This window comes from Agelaius phoeniceus, chromosome 5 (genome assembly GCF_051311805.1).
Source record: "Agelaius phoeniceus isolate bAgePho1 chromosome 5, bAgePho1.hap1, whole genome shotgun sequence".
In the NCBI taxonomy this organism is placed as follows: Eukaryota; Metazoa; Chordata; class Aves; order Passeriformes; family Icteridae; genus Agelaius; species Agelaius phoeniceus.
This window is the reverse complement of record NC_135269.1, coordinates 41,629,547-41,649,541: the sequence shown is the minus strand read 5'-3', so window position 1 is coordinate 41,649,541 and position 19,995 is coordinate 41,629,547. Positions and strand designations below refer to the sequence as shown.

Sequence of the window (19,995 nt, the reverse complement as noted above, 5' to 3'; positions counted from 1 at the left end):
GATGCTAGGGATAATTAGGGCTGAAAAAAACTCACGTTTCTCAGTATTTGGAAAATCCATGCAAAGGTGATAACCATCAAGTTCTCCTTCAATGTACCTTAGCTCCATTTTTGCCATGAGAGCAGGGGGAAGATTTTCTATGACACAATGGGAATTCAAACTCCCAGTACCTTTAGAAATCAATGGTAATTGAGCTGCATAACTCTGAGTTTTGCTTTTTTTAAAAATCCCCAGTATAGTGAGTGCAGCTGATTTACTAAATCCACAAGCCAAAATATTTCTGAATATATTTTCTTTCCAAAAGAAATAGAGCAGGTAAAGTAGCTGCTTTTCCAAATTAAAAACTCAAGTCATGCTTCTCATTATTATTTTTTCCTGCAAAACTTCATATATTTTGTTAAAGGCATGAAAAGATACAAAAAGGAAAAGAGAGCTTTTTGTTAGCTTGCAGGAATATAAAGACCCTACAGCGAATAATCTCATTTTTAAGGGGGACCATGCATTTTTCTATCTATAAAAATTAAATTAAATATTCCTTGAGTTATCTCTGCTCTAAGGCTGAGGTTTAAACAACAAACACTGTCCAGATAATCAATGTATAGTTCTGCTTGGGTTCCTCTCACACAGCTAAGCTACAACTGGTGGTGGATTTTTTTTTCTCAATTATGAAGCACTAAATCCCAAAATAGTCCTTATGGTTATAATTTGTTTCTATGTAATCCATGGTGATAGGTTTTACTCATCAGTTTTCCAAAAAGTACAGCAAGCATACTTTGGCAAAGTTTGAATTCCACAGAAGCAAACACAGCTTGATCAGACCTTGCACATGGAATCAAAATGGTCTGGATATTGACTTTTTGGATGTTTAAAGAGAAATAATCAAAGCAAAAGAATTCTGAATGCAGGCTAGGATATCTTGGCTCTTTTCCAATAGACAGCTAAACTGGGAAGCCACAGCAGAAATCTGTGTTTTGGTTTGGAGGGGGAACAAGGCTGAACGGGAACGGCTATCAGCACAGTTCTTCACTGGCATGACACCCACCTGGTGGCCTGCTGGACCACATCACATTCTGTTTTGTCTGCAGTCAAATTGCAACTTCTATAACACTTTGCGTAAGTGTCTCTGCATCCTGAAGTCCTTAATCAGAGGGTCATTTTGAAGAAAGGTATTTTCACACAACAGAAAAATATCTAGCAGCTTGATACATAAAAACACCTGCTCATAAAATCCTGTCATCAGAGTGAACATCATAAAATGTACATGGCATCAGAGAAATTAACTAACTGGGATTTTTTTTAATCCTTCCTCTGGGTTTAACTCCTTAGCTTGTGGTAATGTTTGTGTCCCATCCTTGCTTTATCCAGGTTGTTAGAGCTTATTCTGATCTTGTATAAGCAGATAAACAGCCAACAGACGCTATATGATGATGAGAAATGGAGTTCAAAATCCTGTAATACTGCAGATCACATTTCAAGTCCTATTAGCCTATAAGAAGGCATTTGTTTGTGAATCTGGAGAGCTTGTTCCTTGTGTTAGGGTTAACAGAAACACACGTGCAAAAGAAAGAGCTTCTTACAATATTAAATAATCCATCACATCTTGTGCTGGTATGAATACATACATATTAAGGTCTGGAATGACCAAGGGGAAACAAATCTCACATTTGTCACAAAAAGTTCCTGCTGAGGTGTTAGGATCAAAGCATAGAAACCAGACAATACTGCAAAGTGGCAGTCTTTTTTTGATGATGAAGCAATCTCATTCAATATACATTATCCATTAAGTTTATCTTGGTAGATAACTGCGCACAGAAACATCATATAAGCTACTAAAAATTGTTTCTTTCCAGAAATTCATTTGCATCATATATATCTGCTGATAACTATTTTTATGAGATAAAATGTACTCACTATCTTTTTCTTATTTTATTACTCTTTTTTGGCATTTAGTGAAATGCTAATTCACTGATTAGTGAACCAGTATTAGGAGACATAAATATGCATAAGGAGGAAAGGTGGCATAGCCCAGACCCTTCTGAATTTGGTGGTGGAGGCCACAGACACAACATGATAGAACAGAACAGAATTTCTTACCTTTATGATGATTTGCCCCAGATGCTAATTTCCCCCACAGTGTTACAACAAATATTATTATTAGCAGTTTTCCTTTTGTTGCTTTCTGTAAGTATCTCTTATTCATCCTGAAAATAAAAATACACAAAATTAAATATTTATCTTAAGATTTCTTAAAAATACATATTTTTCTTAATTTAAGGAGAATTTACTAATTTTTCATAAGTGTCCAGCTCACAGTCTTAAAGTCTTAAATTCTGCTGAGCTCTAAATGAGGTACATAAGTAGCAACATAACCTCCCACCCTGGTCTGACAGCACTCCTCCACCCTAGTCAGTACCAGGAGAATTCAGCATCATCATAATTTCTCTCAGGGCACAAACAGTGTTCATAACCACAGCAGACTCCAAAGCTGGCAAGAAGGATGAACCCGTTCATCTCTGAGCAGGTCTTGACAAACTGAGCAGTTCCACTGCTCTGTCTGCAGCCAGTCATGGCCCTGCAGTTGTCTCTGATCATACAGTGGTGTTTCTAACTTTTGGGATTGTAGCTCTTTTTGGATTGTGCAATGAGTCCTAAGGCAATAACAGATCTGAATAGACCTTCAGTTCATGTCTCAATCCTCCTGCAGAGAAATCCTGTTAGGAAGACTTGAGGGGTTTGTAAACATGAAATAGAGCAGGGCAGATTCACTACCCTCTCCCTCACTACCTCTGGGTAATGAAAAGATCTGATTAACTGCACCAAGGAAAATTGCACAGAGCTCCCCTCATCTTCTCAGTGATGTTTTCACTGTGACAGCAAGCCACCAGAGTGGTTCAAGCACAAGATAGCACATGACTTATTTCTCAGTAACCTCCTCCAAAGACAAAATACCCCTCCACCTGCCAAAAAGACAAGTTCAGGCATGTAGGCTCTAGTGCTTAAGGATTACAGTTGTGCAGAGAGTGCCAAGAGGGTACAGTAAGGAGTCCTTCTCTCACTTCATCACTGTGGAAGAACCCTAGGGAGCTGGCTATAAAACAGCTCTACACAATGGTCATGTGTCTGCTGATAGGCCAATAGAACAATGATAACTATTTCAAACCATTTATACTAGAAAATTTGAGCACTTGAGCAAAATTGTTGCTGTATTGTAATGCCTAGAAATAGATTGTTTTTATGAGCAGAAAAAAATGCATTAATTCATTATGGTTGCACATTTATCTCCTATTGAATTCCTAAGAAATCCAAAGGAATTCAGGTGAATCTCTTCTCCTCTGCTTGGGTACTATCTTGGGCAACCATAACTCTGAAACGCAGACTACTTTAATACAGATTTAACCAGTAATATGTTAAAAGTACTAAATCATTTTCCACTTCTTCAAAACAATTCCTCTCCTTTCAGTAAATTTATTTCCAGTATAACTCTGCACGCTGATAAGGCAACACACACCCCACAGCTCCACTTAAGTCTTCCAGACTTGAAACCAGACCAGACCACTTCCCCCAGAACTGCTAATCTTGCTCTCCAGGAGATTGATGAGCAGGCTGTGTATAAGAAAACAAGACTGAAACTAACAACCCACTAAACCCTGCAAACCCTTTTAAATATGAATTCAGAGCAAACAACACTCAGCATTCTTTTACAGAAGTCACACATTTATTATGTGTTTCCCAGAGGTTTAGATATCACATTTATCAAGCAAAAGGAGAGAGGAGTAAGCAAGTGCTGTAGCCAGGATGGTGCATGTGCCCCTGAAAGCCTGACTGATGAATAATCACAGCAGAGATCACAGTGTGCTGTGAACCACTCTAAGGTCTTCCTTCTTGCACTGATCCCAGTGCCTTTGGAGTGTAAAATGCATATTCATCATCAGCTCCAGGTTTATGAAGCACTCAAAGCTAAAGGGAAATACATTATGTGTCACTGTAAATAAGAACAAAAAAATGAGACTAGAATGCACATTCAGCATATGCTCTTTCACAGCTATCTCTGTGAAAAGAATATGAATTAACTCTTTCACTCTACATTCTCATACTGCACCTGTTATGCTGCTGGTGCCAAGTCATCTCTCATTAAAATCAAATCTTTCTTCCTCACCTACATAACATTTCTTGAAACCTAGTGGGACTTGCACCATTAAAGCAAGGTTGAATCTAATACAGTTTCTTCCTGTATTCTGCTGATGCCAGATTCCCTCACTGCTCTGTGAGACTGGCAGCAAATGCACATCAGAAAATGCAAATGCCTCAGGAAAAAGAGTAGTGGCAGGGGAAAGAGAGAAAACCAACCTCTCTGCCTGAGAACAGCAGCCCTCAGGATGCATGGCAGAGTGAAGATGTAAACCCCTGTGCACAGCTGAGCACACCAAAAAGGAGTAAGCTAGCACTGAGACTGTTTTCTGCAAAGCCAGGGAAGGGTTTCAGCTTTGACACAGAAAATCCAGGCTCATTGCCATTGCTAGGTTTCCCAATCATGAGAAAAACTATTCATCACTTTCTGCACCACAAGCCTATTACATTTATCTGCACTAGTTATTAGTGGTATTCACCTTTAGGAAGACTAAAATCTGAACTGTGTCTAATAATAGTTTCATAATAAACATAATTAACAGAAAAATCAGTGCAAGGAGCTGTTTGGGGCTAATAGTTCAGAGGCATCAGAAGAACTACAGAAAAAAACTCTAATCAGTTAACGTATTCATAACATACAGCTGTTCAAATAGAAAAAGCTGGAAGATGATGTTAACCTTCCAAGTAATTATACTATGCAGCCCTAGACCCAGACCTGGGATTGTTGCATTTTCACTCCCAGTGGTCAGTCCAAGGACAGGCAAGAGACTGCATAAGCACAAACAAGATGTGAAGCTCTCTGCTAGGAGAAGTCCTGCTACACACAAGGACCACATTGCAGCAACACAGCCCTAGATACAAAAAATGAAGGGTCCAAGAAGCTGAGATTGGAATGGAGGCACATTATTGACAAATTGAGTCAGGAGCTGGGAAAGAAGGAGAGGACAGAGAGGCCATGAGATAAGCTCAGTATCTCACTGCATGCATTATCACCTGGGCTCTGAAACCCTGATGCTGGTTGTCTTGTTATGGATTTGCAAAACAGCCCATGATAGGGCACTGAGAAGACACTGGGCCTAGGTAGCATTTGACCTCAGCTCTGAAATAACTATTAGCCTCTTGCAACCCTGATCTATGTCGGGTAAGCACATCCAGGAAATAAAACTGAGTCCACTTCAGTACTGTCATTACACTAACATAACTGGCTGTGATAAGTAGAACAAATAAGCTCTGAAATTATGTCTACTTTTACTAGAGGTGATGCAGAGCTCCACAGACAAACTATAGATATTAACTGGAATAGTTGTCTTTTTGAGACATTTATTCTTTTATTTACTTTCTTTTCTTCAGAACCTCTCCCTCACTGTGATCCATCCAGCCTTCAATAATGCCACATAAGCCAAAGCCGATCAAAACAGAGAATAGCCATGCTATAGGAAACACCTACATGTGAAAATCAATTTTACACATGAGCTTTATGTGTAACAAACAATTTCCTTTAGTTTCTAACCTAACGTATTGGAAATAAACCCAAGTAATTCTCTGCACTTTCACACAAAAGAGGACATGAAAGTCTGCTGTGTTTGAGTTCATTTTTCAATGTGCTTTGAAGCAAGAAAAAAGAAAGATAGCTCCTTTTGTGGTTCAGGAACACATTCAAAATATAACAAAAAGATGTCACCCACATAATCCAAACAGGCTGAGTGTGAGATGGCTCTGTTGTGCCCAGCTCTTCACTGAAACCACAACACAAGGATTCCTTCGTAGGATTTGTTGCTTTTGCTCCCTAAGATTTCTTTCGCCTGAAGCACACTCCATGAGACCAAAACCAGTCTGGTAACATGAACTCAAGAATAGACTGTTTTAGTGATTAGTGACAAAAAACTGCAGGGCTTTTTCTCAGGGAGAAACCATATCTGATGCCACAGAGGAGTTTCACAAGCTGCACATCAGCAGAAATCCCTCCCCCTGCCCTGTGTGGCTCAACAACAGCAAATTGTGAATACACTCCAGTGTTGAACAGGCTCCCCTTGTCACTGCTCCACCTCGCTGTCAGCCCACTTTCAACAGTAGATGGGCTCCAACCATTCAGCTGTACTGAAAATGCCATGCACAGATGTGTATTTTAAATGTAGCATCCATAAGCTTTTGTGTTTCTACTTTCTTCCTCCTTTGTTTCTGGACTTGAGATCAGCCACCTTGCCAACAATTCAGAATTAAAGGAGAATCACATGGGAATTACCTTATATTGTATAACCAGTGCTAAACTGCCTTGCTTTCTGGTTTTAGGTGAAGTAAAAACTCATGTTATCTCTATTGTTGAGGAGTAAAAACTAAAAGGAAAAAATAGCTTTTATTCTTCCTTTAAAAGCTTATACACAAATAAAATTTTCATGTTTCCTACGAGTAACAGCATTCTTCTCTGTTGCTCCTTGTTTTTCTTTTCTTTACATAAAACAGATTCTCAAAACAACTCTCACAGTTTTTTTGAAGTTGTTCAAAATTCATTCATTCCTGCTTTACATATGTGGGAAATTTCACTGTCAGTAAGGTCCATTTGCCTTTTGCAAATACACAGATCCTGTGAATGCAAGGGTTCACAAAGAGATACATAAGCCTATTTTTCTACTGAATCCTGACAAAATGCTTAAGAGACAAAAAATCTGGTAGAAAATTAGTCCCACATCCTCTTAGTTTAGTTTTTATGACAAATATTTTATTTGCTACTTCAGAAAAAGCCTAAATGAGTAGTAGAAATCACTTGAGACCCCAAGTCTCTTGTACAGAAATAATGCAGCCATTTAAATTATCTTCTCTACTGTGTTGGATCGTACATTATTTATTAGTTGTGTTAGTTGCTTCATCCCACACAATGCAGGTATTTGCAGTTTTATTCAGCCTTTCCAGTGTAGACTAATGCAGATTTAAAAATGCCCCCCTGGTGAATAAGGTCGCTTTGTAAAAGTAACACCAATGTGACCCCTGTGCATTTGCATATATATAAATTCCCTCTATGACATTCCTGTCATGTTTGCTCAGGGAACAAGTAATTTGCCACTTTCATTACTTCAGGTACATGGTAGCTTGTGAAAATCAATCTTCCTTTTACTTCATACAACACAGCTTGTAACAGCCACAAAGGGCACTCTGATTCCAAAAGGAAGCTGGGGATAGACACGGACACGTTCTCTCTTTCTTTGATCCAGGTGGGCAATGAAAAAAAGGGAAGAGGCATTTAGCCTAGCAATGCACACTAGTGTCTGACAGGAGATGTGGGAAATCCGTGCATACAAAGCAGAAGGGGTGGGTTTCTGGGTTTTTTTCCTTTAAAAAGTTGTTTAACAGTGTGGATATTTCAATATCTAGAATAAGTAGTGATAGAGAGCTTAGCCCCACTACTAAGAAACATTCAAAAATAGTTAAATCACTCTAGGCAGATGGATACACCAGTCTTGTCACTGTTACTTTGTTAAGCGTAGCAGTGGAAGCAGACTGAAGATTTTGGGTCTTTAATGCCATAAAGAGGGCTTTTGACAGGCTACTGTGCTAAAACTTAGGACTCCGAGGCAAATTAAATCTAAAAGTCCTTTAGCATATGATTGACAGGTATGCTCATTTATTTCTTTTATTTAAATCAGTGTAACTTCACAGATACTTAAATTTAAGCGCATGCACAAATGTATCTACACAACATGAGTTCTTGGAAACAGATTAGTAAGTGAGCTTTTATAAGCGACAGTTTCAAGAAAAGAAAATATCTCAAATATCTGAAAAATAAAAAGTTATGGAATATATGAAAACATGCAATAAACAAAAAAAAAATTCTTCTTTGCATACTTCAATTAGTTTCCCAGCAGAGGGAAACTGTAGACAGATGCACATACAGGTAATTACATTTGCCGACAGTCTCATAGCACTTGGATGAGAAATTTACATATATATTATTGTTTCCAAAATCTGATAAGCATGAATGCTCAAATTGCCAGAGGTATAAAATGCTTTAGGCATCTAGCTGCATTTCATCTCCCAGCTAGAAACACTGAGAGATGAGGGAAAGAACTTATTTCTTCCAAAAGCTTATGTATGGTTGTGATAATGGTTTTCCCTCTAAACTGCTATCAATCTTAATGTCCCCTGATTCCAGATTAACCCCAGTTCTCTGTACACACAGTTGATAGTAATTTTCATCTTCATTAATTTTTCAATACAACACCTAATTGAAAACAATGAAGAAAGCAAAGAAATTGTAACAAGAAATGCACAACCTTTCTAGCCAGCTTCAACTCAAACAATACAGACTAAATCTTTTCTTGGTCATTTCATGAGGACCAGCAAAAAAATGTTCACCTGACAAATGTTAATGCTGACACATTACTCAGTATGGAGAAAGAAAATCCCATTAATTTTTGGGAGGTTAGGTTCTATACTTCTACATATTTACGAAAATATAGAACTTAAAGCAATAATCTAGACTCAAACCTACATGTTCACTGACTTTTTAAGTACTAGCATAAAACATTTTGGAATATTTAAACATCCAAAATATTAAAATATCTTTAAGCTGCCCAATGATGTCCAACAGCTTTGAGAAATAATCTCTGACCATGAAGTGCTCAGTATTAGAGGGTACTTAGGCTCCAGTTCTCATCATTTTCTCTGATATTATCATGCCACTTTAAACTATTTTTCCCCCAGTTTCTATGCTTAAGGGAGCTTTAAGTTGCAGGAGGTATGAGCTATTCACTTAATCATCAAGGCAGCAGTATTTGCTTGTATCTTACATGTGATCCTCCTGCAGATGGTTATTTAAATTTTCTTTATTCGTATCTCACTAACCAATCAAAAGCTTAACTGTGGAAAAAAAAAAGATAACTGTGCAATGAGCTTTGAACAAAATGTCTCACTATGATCTGAATCACTAGGTGTACTGTGATTTCATAAAGGCCATGCAGTGGCAGAGATAAGCCTCCAAATCTAAGGCAAAGAAAGCATCAAATATTAGTGAGAATGGGAACTGAAGTGCCCAGATTTAAAAGCAAGGACAAAAATGATCTGGGCAAGTGTAAGCCTATTAGTCTAACCTCTTCAGTTTGCAAGAGCTTTGAAAGCTTTGAAGAAAAAGACAAATTAAAGACAGGGAAGTAAATAGAACATAGGATAAAATGAAGCAGTGTTACCAAAGGTAGCTCATGCCAGACTAACTTGACAGTTCTTTTTGATAACTCATTTTCCAGACAAAGCAATGGGGTAGATATAATTTGTCTGGTTTTAAATAAAGCATTTTCTACAGTGTCACTACAGGACTTCTACATTAAGCAGAAGATGCTGTGGATTACAAGAATTGAAAGGTGGATTGAATCCAGGTGCAGTACCAGCATGTAGTACTGAAAGGGAATATCAGGGATTAATAGCATTTGTGCTACAAGTTGGGAATTTATCATCTGAAACAACATGTGTAAAACCAATTTGTTTCTTTAAGCTGATCATCAAGAGCACATCCTTATTAATATGACACAAGATGGCTGTAAAAAGGCAAATCCTATAAATTATTAAATTATCTATTTCTAATAAAGACACAGAAGGATAAGTATGAAGTTTCTTAAACTATCATTCAGAATTATCTACACAATTCTGTCCAGTCATCTTTATGAAAGTGAAACTGAACCCACAAAAAATACGGGGACAGTCTTCCAGTCAGAGGAATAAAGTCTCTACCACAGGAGGAGTTTTAAAGAGCTTGGCTTGTGAAGCAAAGGAAAGGCTGAAGGGAAACAGAGAAATCAAAAGGAAATAAACACATTGCAGCAAAAAAATATATCCATAAGAAGTGCATCAGATGGTATCTTGCCAGCAGGCAGGATCAGGACACAGCTCAGGGATTCTGGGGTCTTGTCTCTATATCAGTGCCTTGATTCCTTTCTTGTACACTAGTACAGGAATACAAGAACTAAGTTTTTTCATGCAGAAAACTATAAGCAAGTTCTTTGCAAGTTCATTAATGAAGTGATTTCTTCCATGTCATTTCATCCTCCTCAGAAAAACTCCTAAAGTAACAGCATTTCACAGTAAAAAAAACTGTGAGTGTTCTCACTAATTTCCTAAACCCACATTGTGCTCCACTCAAAAACTAACCACAGTGATGAAGATTTGATTAAGACAAATATTCCTTCTTATTATTTTAACATCTTCAAGGCATAACTGCCATCTTGGTGTCATAATATTTAAGGTGACCCAAAAAGTCACAGTACTATACAGGCGAATTATTCAGTACCAAAACCGCTTTTTTACTAACTTCAGTGAGTTAAAGTCAAACTGTTGAGCATGAGTGAGTATTCCATGATTAAGGCTCCCTCACTTTATTTAAAACTCACTCTCTTTTGTATCACTTATGTTTTAAATTTAAAATTTTTGTTGTATTGTCATCCTGTTTTTTTAACAATGACAACATGGAAATGTAATTATAATATATATGTATGTATGTATATTAATTATAATATATATGTAATTATAATATATTATAATATAAACTGGCAAGCGTAACAATTGTCAAGATATGAAGAAGTCTTGTTTCCTGCAAGAGCAGAAACAAAGAAAATGTAGAAAATATGTAGAAAGTGTAGAGATGTAGAACCTAAAAATTATGTACTTTCAAGTGCAAATATTTTTAGATAACAGAAGAAACTATATATATTAGATGTATTTTGAAAGTTTGGACACAGAAATTAAAAAATCTCTGTTGTTATTAGCTCTATTTAAAGTGACTACTGTCTTAAACATAATATCTTTCAATCGGTAGTGGAGGACTAATTCTGGGATTCTTACATGGATATGAGTATGGATGAAGGCCATCATTATATTACACAATCTTGTCAGACCTGAAATTTTTATGTTCAGATTCTATTGCATAAATATCCAACTGAAAGTTTTTTTGGTTTTTTTTCCCCAAAGAACTCTTCTGGCAGATAGCACTATGAGAGACCTCTGCAGATGAACAGGGAAGCAGGACTCTAAGATCTACCCTGCTATTTTCATGGCAATTATATCTGTCAAGAGGCATAGTAGCATTTCTGACAAATAATTGTAGGTCTGAGCCTAATCTATGTTTTATACCTGACTCCTACACATTTTGGGCCACACTTGAAAGTAAGGGTTCAAGTGTAAATAAAAATGACAAGTTGCTCAAATCACAGAAAATATGAAGCTTGCTTGTGCAATGACCAAAAATAGTTCTAACAGTTGACATAACACACTAAGAAGACAGGAGAGTTGTCAACTGGGAGTAAACCTAGTTGAAACACAGCTGTAATGTGTTCCTCCACTCTTTTAATGTCAAGTCCTAACCCATGCTCATTTGTCACAGTCACCACAGGCACAACATTCAGAGAAAAAAAGGTGAGATCAAAGTTAGACCAGACTTTTCCAAAATATGGATCTGGTACACAATACAAATCTCTGTTTCTGAGGATATGCATAGAAAAATACTTTTTTCACTCTGAGAGATGCTAAAGGAAGGCATCCAGGCTGCACAAACAACCTTCAGCCACCAGCTGGGAAGTAGAACGTGAAGTCCAGCAGGTAATCCAGACACAGTGTCTTGTACTCAGCAGAGGTATGCCCACATAGAAGAAAATATGAATTTTCTACTCATACAAATGAAAAATGGGGTTTTTTTCTCTCTGCACAAGGCTTTATTAAATATTAGTGGGGTTTTGGCCCTGGCACTTTACCTAATCTGTTGCATAGACTACAATAATTAATGCTGTCTTTAGAATCACCCTATATGCTAGAGAATTTTGACTCTCAGTCTCTACTTCCTTGTCAATATTCTAAAACACTAAGATATTATTAATACCAGCTCATACTGAAAACAGAAAATTCAGGGTATTCTTGTGATGGCTTGCTAGGAATTAATTCAAGCTAGGTCATTGCTTAATGATAGCTGAAGTATCTAAATGGCACCCAGTTTTCCTTGAAAAATAAAATCTATTTCCCACCCCCTTTTCAAATATCCTCTTTGGAAGGTAACAGCAGCTGTGTAAGAGTCATATGGAGCTTCAACCCTGATTTTCATCCAAGTGAGTCTACCTCAAGAAATAATGCACTCTCTTTGGCATGTACTATGTCTGCCTTGAAATGGCATTTTAATATGTCCAGGAGCTCACTAAGTAGCCAGTCATAACCAGCCCCTCTTAAATTTCTATACCCAGCTTCCTGCTGCATAATATGTAGACTTGTAGGTAGTGTACAACAGGAGAATTAATGACAAAACAAATCAATAAATAGTGTTTTGTTCCTCTAGTTCCTTGGACTCTTACAAGGGGCACTAATATCCGCATTTCAATTTGGAGCTGGACCTTGATTTTCAAACATTTTTTCAAATTTTCTCCATTTTCTATGGTCTGTATCATATATGGAATGATCCTGGAATATTTTACAGCAAATTAATCCCTTTTAGATGAAAATTAAGCAAAAAATGAGCCCAAGAGCGAATCTAATGCATTCCTACAGTTTAGGGGTGTTCCCTTCAGGACAAGAGAGCTTGTCAAAAAAACTTTCTCCACTAAATTAATATAATGTGGACATCATGCCCTCAGCAACAACAGTTTGGGTCTACAAAATCACTTCTGCAGGGATAAACTGTTTGCTAATGTAGATGCAACCCTATAATCTCATGAGGAAGGAGATAATTATTATAATTATTTTATACTTGTACAAGATGCCCTTAAGGTTGTGATTAATCTGAAAAGCCTTTTCAGATCCTCAGAAAATCTCAATGGCATGTTGAAAGGGACCTGTCACTCAGGAGGCCCTCAGACAAGTTCTGATCTGCATTTTAGGGTCATTATTCCTACTGTGACACCATAGCATAGGGAAAAGACAGCTTGTGTACCAAAGTCAGGGAACAGTTACCTGCAGTACATCCCCCTAATTTAGACCATAGAATGCAGAATAAATTACTTCAAATTACCCAGTGAATTGTTCCCTTTTGTGAAACAGCAAAACCTTTATCTTTTAATGCAATTAACAACAAGAGCCTTTCTGTCTTTTTTTTCCCCACAGGAAGTATTACCTAATCTACAAGCAGTTCTACTGTTAAGAAAAGCACAAATGATTGTAAAACTGCCAAACTGGATGCTTTACTGGCTCCATACCTGCCATTTTCAGCCATCAGAATATTGACAGTTTCTCCCTGAGTCTGGTAGCCAAGCTGAGCAGGTTGACCCTTTTAGGTGAATAACATACGGAAAATGATATGCTAAAATGGAAAGCCTAAGAAATTACTGAGTGGCAGTGGGACAGACACTGGCCAGCAATGACCTGCCCTACTCACCACCCACATCTTCCAGCCCAGAGGGAAGGAAATGGCTTCATGTTGCCCTGGCAGACAGGACTTGAGTAAAGAACCAAGCCTAAGAACACTTCAGCTGAATTTATCAATAAAATATAAAGGTCATTATTCATAATTAGATCAAGATCCTTTTATTCCAGCCTAGCAATGTGAAATGTCCTTGAATTAGAAGTTTATAAGAGTGAACTAAATTTCAATAAAGATGATTTTTCTTCCTAATGCAGACTTGGCTCAGAAAATACTCAGATATTACCATATTTACGGCAGGTTTAAATGGTCTTAACAAATTCTGCATTTGCACTCTTATGCATGCTTCGTGGAACAGCAAAAAATTATTTACTTTTATTTGCATATTATTATTAAAGAGAGCTCTGTCATTATACTTTCATAAGAATTACATTAACAGCACCACTATTAGAGGTGGTGGTATTAAAGAATATGCAGAATTTCATGCAACTTTTTCCTAAGCAAGAGGTTACAGTCAGTGTTTGTAGTATTTATGATAAAAGAGTGGGTTGGTTTTTTCCTTTTCATTCTTCATTTTATAATAATTAATTGGAAATGTATAGGAACTCAACCAAGTAATGCCTAATTTGCTGCCAGTAATAATCTAAATTTGGTAACATACAAGAGCAGTACAAACTAGGATCCTTTTAGTGCTGTCTTAGAAAGGCATTTTATGTGAGTCCATTAATAAGAGAGTATTACTCTCTAAATGTGCAAGACCAGAAAAGGGTCTTTAGGTAAGAAATAGAATTAGCTAGCATGACATAGGAATGGCCATAAATGAAAGACATCAGAAAATTACCAAAACTTCTAAAGATAAATGGTGAGATAGAAAGGTTTAGAATGCTGTTTCAATGAAATTATGACTAAATTTTAATAAGGGAATGTTATATTTTGCAAGAGCTCAGTTATAATACTGTTCATATATTACTTACTAAGAAAAAATGGTATAATAATATTTCCATATCATTTCAGTCACAAATATAGTTATTGCAGTGCCATCACCATTAAAGGAAATGATTATGAGTTTGCCAGACTTGTAGGAGACTATATGTACAATACTGAGATAGCAGTTCATAATATATTCTTTTAATTTTGGAAAATCACCACAGCTTTCAAAATTTAAAGAGAAACAAAATACAATCTTAGCCAAAGTGTATTTCCTCCTGCGTTAGTTAATTTTATTTCATTTTAACAGCTATCTTCCTTGCTCTTCCCAAAATCCTTGCTAGTTAAAGGTGAAAGCTCTTCTTACAGCACTGACTCAAGAAAGGACATTCTTTGGGTTTATGTTGCTCCTTGCATAATTTGCAGTTGCAGCTGCTCACAATGGGCCTCCATTTCAGCAGCACAGTGAAGGAAGCACAGTTTCCCCAGTGCTTCTCTGGAGTCTTTGATATTTAGTATTTCTCTGAAAGCTCCAAAAGTCCAATAATTAGACAAGAACTTCAATTGTAATTATCCTTTGCAGTTTCACAGAAAATGGGGTTTCTAAAGGCAATGAAACAAAAGGATTCATTTTCATGTATTAAAACCTTAAGAACTTGAAAAAGATTAACCTAAATTTCCAGACAATCAGATTTGGCAAGTACTGCCAAATTTTTGATCTGGAAATAATCAGTGGAGTCACATATTTATTTTATGCTTCTTTTTCCAAATTATCTACAGATGCTGTATGGAAATATATTCCGGATAGCTATATTAAGTATATACATTTCAGTTATATTGCTATTGTTCATGTTTCATTAATATAAATGTTGAACCAGGAATATAAGCAATTTGCATAAAATAAGTCCCAAATTTTGGAAAGGGGAATTTTCCTATCATTTCCTTATGTAAACTTTGAAATTTCTGAGAAAAATGAAATTGAAATTTCAAGGTCAAGGTGTGTTAGCAATTTAAAAAATGCTGCCTAAATGATGAAAATTACTTAGCATAGAAATACATATATTTAACAAAAAGCTACTAAGGTAGATGGAAGTAAAATTCTGATTAAGACTTCTGTTTTGGTAATTTTTTCTGTTTCTTGTAATAGTTAATAGTATGTGCACCATCCTCTTTTACTGGTATCACAGCAATGCATGTTTGGTTTTCACTGGCTAATCCAAATGCTGCTAAATCTCCTGTGAATGGCAGGAATGAGGATGAATTCACATCTCAGAAATAAATCTGGAAACAAGAAGTGCCATGAATGTGTAAAGATATTGTCTTCAGGTATTTCCAGTGGCTGACTTTCTCCTGTATGTCCAGTCTAATATATTTTATTTGATGGTGGCAATTCATGTTTCTTCAACAGAAAAAGGAGGACTAAAGTCCGGTTGGAAGAAAGTATCTAGAGGACACTTCTCTGCACAGTGAGATCAGTGCCCTTTTCCAATCATCTGTTCCCATTGTATTTCACCTAAGATAGCATAGGGCTGATGAACCTTAACTGTATGCTTTGACCTCAAAGTTTAGCAGTCATCTCAAACTATTTGTCATCTCATTAACTGCAAGATGTGCAAAGTATTTACATGAACAAACAATGGAATGAAGTGGGAAAGCAATTCTCCAATATGTATTGTTCCCATAAATATAAACCACTATATATTTCCAGTGCACTGTCAGCCAGATTAAGCTCATCAAATACCAATTCTTTGCTCAGCTATAATGAAAATCTTTTACGTGAGGTAAAAGATAAATGGGACGTTTGTCATGATGGCTGTAATTCAGAAATACTCATCTACATGTAGTATAAGAAAAAAATAGTTAAGTCTTTGAGCCTCACCATAATTTTTTCTATTGTGGCCTGTTCCCCAAAGTATTATATTTGTCAAATACTAATTAAAAATGAAAATGCTATGTATTATTATTGCTTGAGTGATGCCAGTAGATATGTATGAATTAATAATTTGAAAAGCAGGGATGGATGACATGAAACCCACTCAATGGAGTCTTTTACTTATCCAGCAAGAGTATATTAAACAGCTGCAATTTCCTCTTTTCACACAGTTATGACAACTATCTCCTCCTGGCAGGAGCAGCACCAATTGCACACTTATGCCAGGTACTGAAGTGTGTTTGTTTGAGAGCATTTTGTTCACTCTAATCTTCTGTCATGCAGAGTTCTCCACTTAAATTATTGTTCACAGAATACTCCAGGGGACTGGTTCTGGAAATTGAAGACCCAAATGAGATTTAGAAACAAGTCTATTCTTTGACATAATTTTCCAGAATTCCAGAAGTCCTGACAAACCCTTAAAAGGTATTCTGTGTTTGTTAGCTTGCTTTATTACTGGAAAGAGCAGAAATTATATTTCACCCAGAAAAAGCTGTGATTTCATTATTACAAAAACTGGAAAAGTAGTCTACTATGTTCTTGCGCTGGCCTTAATTTCTCTAGCATTAGAGAACTGCTAAAATTTCTGCATTTTTTGCTGTCCTCCAAAAATAATTTTGAAAAATCTAAGAACAAAACCCAGAAAAATAATCTGAATATAAGACCCCATAATATACACACTTACATGCTTTACAGCTTTTTAAACCCTTGAAATAAGAACTTTGCTTTTCTAATCAGAATTTAACTCCTGTTGCTTTAAAATTAATCACTAAAAATGTATTCCAGTTGAGAGAGTTTGATGAGTATCAAGAGTTTTGATTAACCTGGTAGCCAGATGGTGATTCTTGGTCTGAGGTTTGGTGTTACTTAGCTGGATTTTATCTTTTGTTCTTAATAGGTATTGCAAATATTGTATTCTGCCACTACTATATTTTAGCATATTTAATAGCCAAGGTCACAAGAAACCAGCCCACTGCTTCTCCCAAACAGATGGTGGAAGTTGATTTTAACACTGTAGTGAGACTTGTTTTCCAAAATGCTTGCATAGCTTTATGAAGTGTAATTGCTGTTTGGTATGCACATGAAATATCAGCTCATGAGTGCCTACACAGTTAGAGGCCAACTATGCAAGGTGTTGAGCTCTCTAGTCTGGTACTCTGCTCTGGGAAAAGTTTCTGTATTTACAACTCAGCACATGTTCCATTTTCTGTGGAGCTGGGGCTACCCCTTCAATTCCTGGGAGACACAGATCTTAATTAACACTGCTGGACATTATATACCCTTTCATTATATATCTACTCTTTTATTAGTTTTAAATGTGGGCAATTTACAGCTGTAGAAGTCAAATAGGCATATAGCAAAAACTAATTTTTAAATGAATTTCTACTTTAACTTCCAAGCTAAATCTGTGGGTGCTGCAAAATTGACAGTGATCTAGAACAATGGTATAAAAATGAAGAGCTTACATGAACTCTTCTTGGCAAATAAAAAGTATGAAAAACAACAGTAGGTAACATAAGTCAGAAATGTAGGTCCTAATATCTCCCAGCAGCCTTTGAAGTTCAAATCTGGATCTGAACCCAAAGCCCATGCCTCACCAATCATTAAGAATTGTAATATTTGAGAATAACTTGTGTGCAAAAAAAGACAAAATAAGAAACTAAAAAGCAATAAAACCACCTCTTGACATGCCCCACAAAGCACAGGAATACAGCTAGGGCTGTGCTTTGGAGCAGCCTGTCTGCCCCGATGTGACCTCAGAGCTCTGTCCCACAGCAAGGGGTGCTCGTGTCCCCAGCCAGTCACAGCTCGGCCACAGCTACAGCAGCTACAGCAGCAGCCACAGCCCAAGAACTGCACTCTGCTGGAAAACAATAGCCAGGAGCGATGCAACAGCCTCCTAAACCTCCCCTTACCTCAAAGGACCTCGGCCATATATTTTATAAGAGAAAGTATTAAATACAATTGTTTCACATTAGTCCTATTCACGCTGAAGTCTCATATAAATGGCCACAGCTTTCACATCGTGCTCAGCACAGGACTAACTCCAGCAGCAAATGTCCAGAAAAATAAACAAGAGCTACAACAAGTAGTGTCCAACTAACATGAAATCCTACCAACAAGTGAACCATCAAATTAGCAGGTCAGTGATATTAATTGCAATCTTTGAACGCTGCAAAATACTATTCATTTGCACAGTGAAAGTCTGACTCCTTACATTGTTACACAAAGACTAGGATAGAATAAATATAATGAATTAATGAATAATATGAGAGAATGAATAGTATGCATTATGCTGTGGGAAGATAATGATGTGGGATTAAATAGATCAGCTATTATGCTTCCTAGATTTCAATAATGTAGTTAAGGAAGAGCAAATAGAGCAAAAAGAAGGAGTGAAAGAAATGTAATGTTGTTATTAAAAATGTGTGCCTAAGGACCTTATGTGTACATTCCCTCACAATTTAATCTGATTAACAAAATGCAATAATTTTCAGCTCAGTACTACTTATGGGGAAAAAAACAAGTTTTCATCTTATATAAGATTTTGTATAAAATACTTCTCAGCTGAAGATAGCTAACAAGTTAGCTATTAGAGATCCTGCATAATTTTATGACACAAAGTAGGTCTTACTACACATTTCACATCTAGACTGTAATGTAAAAAATTGGATCCAGTCATTGCTGGGTTTGACTGACTGGAACTAAACATGGTGGGAATAAAACACACATTCTTTTCCAAATGCAAGAAGAAAGGATGTTCTCATTAAAATGATTTGCTGATATGACTTAAAACAATTTATTTAATCTTCACCTTTTTTATGTAAATATCCTTCAACTGAGAATTTAAAAAGTATAATTTAAAATAGATTTTGTAAGTATAATGAGATGCTCTGTCAGATGGGAAGACAAATTAAAAGTGCAATTCACACTGTTATAGCAGCACTGCCACCACAGAGCTACTAATCTTTTGCACAATGCTCACAGTAGAATGTACTCCAGTCTCTGTGGGGCACGTGATTATAGACTCACAGGGAGACTGGGATTTAAATTATTCATCAATGCGGATTTCCTTTTGCAGAAAAATTAGTGTGCCACATAAATAGCAAAACTGTTAATTCTTGGCCTTTTGCAAATTAACTGCCTGGTAACAGCATCTGCTATTACGGGCTAGCTTCCCTTGCAGTTACAATAGCAATATTCTTTCAAACAGAAAGCTGTATACAAAATAATGTAGAATATCCTCACAGCCAATTACATGTCCAGAATGCATTAGGTCCTTTAAGTGCAAACAGCCATGCATAAGCCTGCCAAAGACCTGATGACTGCCAGAATATGGCCAACCTCTATGTCCAGAGAACAATTCCATCATAGCTATGGCATGCCTTTAAATATGAACATCCAGAGGGAATAGGATATCAAAATAATTTTCCTGAAAAAGACTTGCAATTTTCAAGACAGACGGGTATGGATTTCCAGTGGAGTGATATGTGCTTCCATCCGTCTATTAACCACAAGAACAGTATAAGCTCACTATCTACAAAGTCAAACTTCATCAACATGTAGTATTTATTAAACTTCCACAAAGTGGTACCTGCTCCATTTGGGCAGCAGAGGTTGGCAACATTTGTGACACGTCAAATCCATCAGCATTTCAGTGGAGCAATACCAGAAGTTGGTTTCTTCTACATTT

General features: G+C 36.7%; 1 protein-coding gene across 5 annotated transcripts in view; it reads right to left on the bottom strand.

The window, feature by feature from the left end:
* TAFA2 (TAFA chemokine like family member 2) overlaps positions 1-19,995 on the bottom strand; it is a 182,954-nt gene that overhangs the window by 48,509 nt on the left and 114,450 nt on the right. For all 5 annotated transcript variants that reach the window (XR_013182420.1, XR_013182421.1, XR_008534124.2 and 2 more), the window contains exon 2: positions 2,095-2,201. Coding sequence is in view for 2 of the 5 variants with exons in the window: in XM_077178874.1 (XP_077034989.1) it covers positions 2,095-2,200 (106 nt within the window). In the remaining 3 variants the exon portion in view is untranslated. The remainder of the gene's footprint in view (positions 1-2,094; positions 2,202-19,995) is intronic.